General features: G+C 39.4%; 2 protein-coding genes across 3 annotated transcripts in view; one reads left to right on the forward strand and one right to left on the reverse strand.

The window, feature by feature from the left end:
• The window catches only part of TECPR2 (tectonin beta-propeller repeat containing 2), a 41,662-nt gene extending 41,215 nt beyond the window's left edge, over positions 1 to 447 (reverse strand). For both annotated transcript variants that reach the window (XM_027457522.3, XM_027457520.3), the window contains exon 1: positions 318 to 447. The gene's annotated coding sequence lies outside the window, so the exon portion shown is untranslated. The remainder of the gene's footprint in view (positions 1 to 317) is intronic.
• Positions 367 to 6,484, forward strand: CINP (cyclin dependent kinase 2 interacting protein). The gene is made up of 5 exons (XM_027457525.3): positions 367 to 497; positions 1,451 to 1,619; positions 2,814 to 2,940; positions 4,523 to 4,652; positions 6,147 to 6,484. The coding sequence occupies exons 1-5, from the start codon at positions 491 to 493 to the stop codon at positions 6,347 to 6,349; spliced, it is 636 nt and encodes a 211-aa protein (XP_027313326.2). The 5' UTR covers positions 367 to 490; the 3' UTR covers positions 6,350 to 6,484.
• Positions 6,485 to 8,314: the final 1,830 nt, after the last annotated feature.

Genomic DNA, 8,314 nt, shown 5'->3' on the forward strand with positions numbered 1-8,314 from the left:
TGGAAAGAAAAGAGGGAGAAAAAATAAAATAAAATAATAATAATAAAAAAAATCAGCGCTGGGCGGCAGGGACCGAAAGGAGGGCGCGGGTGCCCCGCACACACAGGTGGCGAAGGGGCACGGGGCGATGGGCTTCACTCTGCCGAGCCGGGACACCCCCAAAAAAAAACCACCTTCCTTCCCCAAACCTTCTGTCCCCAAACCTCCCCGCACAGCGAGCCACCTTCCCCCGCCGTGCCCCCCCCCACCCCCCGAGGCCCGCACCCCCTCTCCGCCTTCCCTCGGGTGCCCACCGCCGCCCTGCCGGCCCCGCTCACCTCGTCAGGAGCCGGGGGCGGCCATGGCTGCTCGGGGCGGGGAGCGGGGAGGGAGCCGCGGTGCTGCCCAGGCCCCGAGGCACCGGCGGCGGCGGCCCCCGGCTGCCTGCGGCGCTCGGCGGGGCCGGGGCTGGGCGGGGCCGGACGTGAGCGCACTTCCGCGGGGCGCCGCCATGGCCGGTGAGTGCCGCCATGGCCCCGGCCCCTGAGGGGGGGGGGGGGGATGCTCGCCTCAGCCCCTCCGAGAGGCTGCAGGGCACCGAGGGGGGAGTGAGGGGTGGTGAGGGTCTGGTGCTTCCTGATATAGGGGAATAAAATGTCTGTGGCTTGTCTCCCGGCTCGCTGGCGTGTTGTTTTCGGTCGGGGATGGGCGGTTGAGGAGGGTGCCTCGGTTGTGTCGCTGGGAGAAGCGAGTGACAGCAGTGTCTTGGTGTGTGTGGGGGCTTAATGTGTGTGGCAGCCTTCAAATGGTCCTGTAAACACAGTACCAAGAGCTGGGTGTGCAGCCCCCACGCTGTGTGGGGCAGGGGAGTTGATGCTTGTGAACATAGCATTTGTGTGGTACATCTCAAATCTAGACACAGCTGCATCAACTACTGGTGTGTACATCTCAAAATCTGGGCTTTGTGGTCTGTGATAAAGCACCCGCTGTCTTCAGTGGGACCAGAATTTCTCCCTGACACTTGTAGATCATGTATAGGCGTACCGAATTAATTCACATGTTCATGGCAGGAACCTTGCATGCATGTAGTCATCATTACCGTGACTATTTTTTGTCATACCTTGCGTTAACATGCTTAAGAAAATAAGCTTATAACATGTTGACAAATGACCACTACAGCAATCAGTACTACAAAACCATTACTGTCCATGTTACAACATCACATCTCAGAACAGGGTTACGCTTTTTTAATAGTATGATTATCTTGTAACAAAACTGGTAGGTAAGGAATTAGATTTCATCAGTGAACTTCTGATTGCAATAGTTCAATCTATAATAAATTCTATTTTACTTTAATCTATATTCAACAGTAAAGCAAGGAAAACATTTATACATGCACTTGCAGGGCAGCACACAGATTTGTTTCTGTATGTTTTAAATGGCTTGAATCTTTTTTTTTTTCCTCATGCAGCAAAGAGTCCTGCTGACAGTACCCCAAGAAGACCTGTTTTATCTGTCAGTGCAAGGAAAATTAAAGATAATGCAGCAGACTGGCACAATTTAATGATGAAATGGGAGAGACTGAATGATAATGGATTTACTACTGCAAACAAAATAGTCAACATGAAGATCAGTGAGCAGTAAGTATGCTAATACCATAGACAAGTAAAGACAGCATAAGGATTGCCTTCATTGAGAAACTAATCTGTTTTCTTCAGAAGAAAGATTTTTTGTAGACTGGGGAAAGAACAAGTCAGAGTGGATTAGCTGGCTCTTAGATCAAACTAAGCTGTTGCACTTTTTGGTTACATAAACTGTTTACATTCAAATAAGGTATACATGTTTCACAAAGATTAAAATAATCTCACAATGTAGTGGTATTTGCAAGAAATAGAAAATATTTATTATACATAGTCAAGCATAAGGGCTATTTAAAATATTTACATAACGTACAAAGTTAGAGTCTAATCCTACAAATCGATGCCCACACAGAAATTTGCAAGAGAGATGTAAGAGAGCTCTCTTGTATATTTACACTGATGCCAATATTACCAAATATCATTGAAGCAAGAGTTCAGCACATTTTAAGGAAGAATCAGTGATTTATGTAGACCAAAAAAAAAAAAGTTATAACGGTGGTGATTTAAAACTAATAATAATAAAAAAAAAAACAGTAACTTTAGTAGAGCTGTGTCTTCATGCAGTGAAGATAAACCCATAACAAACAAGATTTTGCGAAGAAGCTTCTGAAGAGTCCTGACAGTTGAACAGGGATTGTTTGACAGGGTTCTGACAGACAATCTCAAAAGTATTTTGCTGAAATGGTGTCAGATGTTGCTTTCTCTTTCTAGAAACTCCATCTCTGTCAAAGTTTACAGCTTCTGTGAGGAAGGTCAGCAAGACCATACAAGATACGTACCTGTAAACTAGCTGCTCCTGGTTCATGTTAAATGTCTTGTCTTAAGCTGTGAGTGAAAGTGACTTTGAAAGTGACTAGCCGAAGCCTTGACAAGCATTCCTCCTTGTCCATTATGAGAGGATGGATAACTTCCAACACAGTGGCAATGTACAGTGGGAAGAGGTGTTATCTTAACATTTACAACTGTTTTTTTTGAGCACATGCTGTAAAGTAGAATAATTCTATGTTCCTCTGAAGGTTGTGATACCAGCCTCAATTGCTCACATGGCCAGCTGTGTCATTTACTATTTTACGTTGGAATTCTCATGAACAGCCTGTGAGAAATTTCGTGTCATCAGACCACATGGATTTTAAATCTACCCATCTTGAGTACACCTGTGTGAAGTTGCTCACCCTGCCTTATGTTTCTATTTAGATTTCAAGATAACAAACTGGAGATAGCATGCGATAACAGTGGTACGGAATCTGAAAAGCCAGCTCCAAAATACAATGAAGAATTGGACAAATGCTGTGCAGAGCTACTAGAGACCTTAAAGCATATGGTAATACTATTTTTTCAGTCTTTGTATGAATCAGTTCCAAGTCTTTTCAAATATGACATAAGAAAATGACCTCATATATTTGTTGTAAACAGAAAAATTGGGATTTTTATTCATAATTCTTTGGCTTCAGACCTGAGTGATTATAATTCCAGTGGACTCCATTTATATGCTTGATAAAGTTTTTACATTTGCCTTCTGCTTATAATTCTACTCCTCCCTTATAATGTGGTTTGTAATGAGATCTGAAAAGTCATACAAAAGTCCATTCTAAAACTGCACCTGGTGTCTTCTTTCTCATCCTGAATATTCCCTTTGTTTAGAAGAAAGCAAACAACTTAAAGCACACAGCAGTGTTTTATCTACCGTGATATCCATTGCAGCCATCTTTGATTAGACAATGCAATTACATTTTTAGTCTGCCTACCGGCATTTTCTGTGCAGAACTTTTTCTTTATGGAGAAGAGTAAGATAATTACTATGCAACCCACCTTCTTTCTGGATAAATTGTCAGGAATTAATTTTAATTTTGAAAGGAAATTAAAGGAATTTCTTTGCCCTATACCAAAATGTAAATTTCTTAGTAAAAATGACTTTTATAGCCTTTAGCCATTGTGGAGGCCCATTAAAAAGACAATAGGTATGCTTTTTATACAGACAGGATACCAGACCAGTATTTAGAATAAGCAGGAAAGCAGCTAGATTTTCCTAAGATTTTGCTCCATGGGAAAAAGCAACAGTAATTTGTGGTTTTCCTTTTTTTTTTTTTTTTTTTTCCCTTGAGATAGTTTGTATTCAGATGAGCAAGGGTGTTGAGGCAGCTTTTTTATTACTCTTGAGTAACAGGAGTCTAAGCAGCCTGTGCTACATGGGGATATTACGCATAGCTACTACAGACACTTTATTTTTCATTTCTTTTGACCCTGGTAAGCTGGTAAGTTTACAGATTTACAGAAACATCTGTATCTTATCTTCTTGACTTAAAGACAGTGAATGTGAGTTCAATTTTGTTATAAATATCCGTCCCCTTAGGTAATGTACAAAGACAGGTGGACATGAAAGTGGTGGACAGGATGACCTGTTTTTCACAGCAAGCTGTTCAATCAGCCTAGATAAATTGCTAGTCATAGCTTGAACTGCTTTTCACACCTACAGCTGATCTTTTGAAATCAAATTTAAGTAACATTGACATGGTAATGTAAAAAAACATGTATTTTTAGGGCTTGTGCCAAACTTGTTCATAAACAGTCTGATGTTTTTCCACGGTTCTAATTTACGGGAAAAATCCAAAGAGATATAAAAAAGTGAGAGGGAGCTTTAATATATCTCTGCATGGGGGTAAAGCAAAAGAGTTATGCAAAGTCAGAATCACCAATTCATATCTGGAGTGTTTGAAATTTTAGGGTATCTCATATTAAATTTGTATATAAATTCCAGCTTTGATTCCCATCTGGAGTTAAAAAAAGAATTAGAAATGTTCAGACTAAGTAAATTCTTCAGAAAGAGTATTTAAAAAGATGTTCAAGTTTATAGTAGCCTAATGTTCCTGAGATATTCATTAGCATTACACATTCATCGTTTTCAGACAAAAATACAGCTGAAAATGGAAAAGCTCTCTTCAACTACTAAAGGAATCTGTGACTTGGAAACATTCCACCACAGAGCTGGGAATTGCCCAGCACCCCTATTTCACACGTGGCCCACACCGTACTTCTGTAAGTAAAATATTGATCATCTTAGATAAATGCATTGTGTTGTTGATGTCATCTAATTTAGAACTGAAAAATAAACCCTTTTATCTGGATGTCTTCCCTTGGAGAGCGGGAGTGTGAATCAGTCTCCTTTATAATTGACTAATCAATAAACACATGAGTGCACTACTTGGTTTAGGATTACTGCTGATGACTGCTTGTATGAATTGCCAAGCATTGTCTGACATGCAACAACTGCAGCATAAAACTAAGCTTGTCAGCAGCTTACAATGTCCAAGCTGCAACAGCCACATCCTTTGTAGAGGGGGACATATTTGCAGCTTGGTAGCGTTAAGCTGCAGGCTACTGAATGACTTGTTACTTGACACTGAAATGGAATCCTTGAATGCAGAGAACAAGATACACCTCAGTTAATTCACAGGCAGCCGAAGGGAAATAGCTCTGATCACAGTGTCACTTGAGACAAGTAAGGAAATGTTCAGTTACTGTTAATATCAGTCCTTTTTACATTCACTAAAAGGTACTGCCTCCCAACTGCTATTGCTACAGTTCTAAAAAATTCAACAGGAGCCTGACTACATGCAAACCAGCAGCCTTCTCTGTGAAGTCATGACAGTCATGCCTTTGTGAAGCCCTGCTTCTTACTTCATTACCACAAGCTATCAGAAATCTTACATATTAGTTTCTGTCAGCTCAAAAGGGTAAGAATGACAAAGACAACTGCTGTCAAAACACCCATTGTGACTGAATCATTTAGTGATGCTCTCTACTCTGTGAAAGACTAAATCCTCCTGAAAATAGTGGCAGTTCAGGCTAAGCTGGAAACAAAGATAAGTCTCTCTTAAAAATTATTTTGTGAGGTTATTTTTTAGAAAGTCAAACAATTAAAGAAATAATTATATAAAAGTAGTTTAACCCCCTACCAATATTACTAACATAATTAGTAAAAATACTAGTTTTTACATTATGCACTTCAGGTTTTGTCTATTGATTTGTTTTACCATTATTCTTCACTACTGGTATCACTTACTGGTGATCATGTGTTGGTAAAGGGCCTGACAGCAAGTGAGGACATAAAATCATAGAACCACTCAGCAGTGACTCTAAAATGTGAAGCTTGTCTTCTGAGATAGCATTGCAAAATTTTACGATCAAATTTCAGTTATTTAAAAGGAAAGATGGGAAAGATGTAGTAACTGCTAGTTTTACAGTGGGTCCTGAGAACTGATACCACTGCTTATTCTAGAATTAAAATGCAATTCATATCAAAATCACAAGTGTTTAAAAGTATAGCCAAAAACTGAAAAATTATGAAAATGTTTAGCATTTTATATTCAGGAATAAAAACATTATACAAACCAGGATGAATAAATACGGGGAACAGCTTTTGTAAAGGTAGAGTTCTTTTAATGATCAACACAGTACAGGCATAATTCAGTGTTTAGGGAACTGCTGATTTGTTATGGTCACTGTGCTTGGTTTTTCTATTCATTTCAGATGAGGTTTCTCTGAAGCTCTCTGAAATGTACAAGAAGGAACTACAACTCAAGAAAACAATTGTAGAAGAAATTGCTCATTCTGCTGACCAGGATCTGATGATGGTCTATTTATCGTCATGGTTATACCAGCCTTATATTGATAACAGCAGCAAACTACTGCTGGAAGCCATGCTGCTGGAAACAGGACACAGGCAGTGCTAGAACTTCAAATGTCGTTTGCCTTGCTTCTAATGATGCATACGTGAAACTGCAATTGCAAATTTGCAAGGCTCACCAAGTAAGTTGAATTTTGTAAAACTTATTAAAAATATTTTTCTGTTTGTATTTATTACTTCATCTCAGCTGATACTCTTTTCTGCATGGGGCAATGTGGTTTTGGCTGCTTTACCAAGTGCAATACAGAGCCTACGTAGGAGGCTGTATAGAGGCTAAGTTCTCTAATTGGAGAGAGATGAGCACTACTTCGTGGTCTGGGATTGGGAATTAATGCACATAGACACTTAGAACAAATAATTGCACTACTTTCAAAGTCCTGACAGTCTTGACAAACTACCAAAGTCCTGATAAACTACCTACATTGTTGCTGTCACCATAGAAATTCAGTGCTTCTTGATCACGTGTTTTTTTTCCATGACTAACAGGGCTAGCACTCTTGTACTTAGTTTATAAAAGAGGAAAGGGAAAAGAGAGCACAAAAGGCAGGATCTAAAAGTGGATCTAAAAAGATCCACGTTATTTGGTATGTGATCCTGAAAAGCTGTTGTACACAGCAGTATAAATTCTGGTTTGCTTTTGATTATGGTGTGATTTACTCATGAAGAGTGATCCAAGCCTGAACTAGTACATTTGGAAGTTTTAGTACAACTTGCTACTGCACAGCTATTGTATAAAAAGGCATTGTCTTTTTTGATTAATTGCAACTTTTAGAGATGTTTCATGAAAGGCTGTGTTGAATAAAAGCCAGCATTGCTCTGGTTATGTCCTTAGACCATATTGTTTGCTTCTCATCATGGAGCTCACTGAGCTTTTCTTTGGGTTACTGTTTCTGATGGTTTAAAGGTTTCTGATGGTTTTGGTTTAAAGGTGTGTCCTTTTTGCATTTTTGGTTAGCAATTTACATAACCAGATTGTTAGCTCAAATTTTTGCTTTTCTTTTTCATTCTGCTTTTTGGTTTTCTTAGAAAAGAGAGTAAGGGAGTATGTTTAGGAGAAAGTTAATGAAAAAGATAAACGCTGAAAGGAATTCAATACCCATGTTTGCTTTCACTCCTAAAGGTATAATCGCTGTAGCATACCATTATGCCAGACCTGGGTGGTATGGAAAAGTTGCTATGCTTGCCAACAGTTATTAAAGGCTTGGTTCTTTTTGCAAATTAGGACTTTTCACAAAAGTGTGTTACAACTTGCAAACTCTGCAGCTGCTCAATCATTTTTTAAAGTTAAATCCCTAATGTCTAGTGAAGTTAGGCCCTTCTACTTAATTATGATGAATAATGCAAATTCCTCCTACTCAGTGATGGCCTATATGGCCTGCTACTATATGAGATGTTGTTTTCCAATTCCAGTCTTCTGTTTCACACAATTACTGTAGCATTCCTTAGTGCTATTGAACCACTGCTGTGCTCTGACAGATGTTTATCCTTGATTTCTCCCTGAAACAACTATTTAAACTAAAAATAACATGAAATGCACACTGCTATGAAATGGCCACAATGGCTGTGGTTTGACATTGTAAAAATCTAACTAACAGTGACAGATTCCGGAACAGATTTCTGATAGGAAACGCAGGGTCACTTTTGCTTAACTAGTTCCAAGCTGAAACCTCATAGGCTTGGGTAAGGGAGGTGCATGAATTGCCTGCAATAACCAAATAGACCTATGTGAATTGGAAAAGTTTTCTTTTGCATGTTGCTCTGTTGAACAAAGGTTATTTCTGACAGCTTAATAGTGTTCTATTCTTAGCCAAAATTTCTAGTGTGTAAAAAAAAAAAAAAATCTGCTGTAGCTCAAGAATACAATTATGAACAGCTTTGCTAGTTTTTATTATTGCTCTTTGCAAGCATTCCGCGCAGCTTAACAGCCACCTTAATTTATCTGAGTAGGGCCAGACCCTTGTCACTATGGAAACACCTTCATACTTGAGAAATATTTCGCAAGGAGGCAAGG

Source organism: Anas platyrhynchos, chromosome 5, assembly GCF_047663525.1.
Source record: "Anas platyrhynchos isolate ZD024472 breed Pekin duck chromosome 5, IASCAAS_PekinDuck_T2T, whole genome shotgun sequence".
In the NCBI taxonomy this organism is placed as follows: Eukaryota; Metazoa; Chordata; class Aves; order Anseriformes; family Anatidae; genus Anas; species Anas platyrhynchos.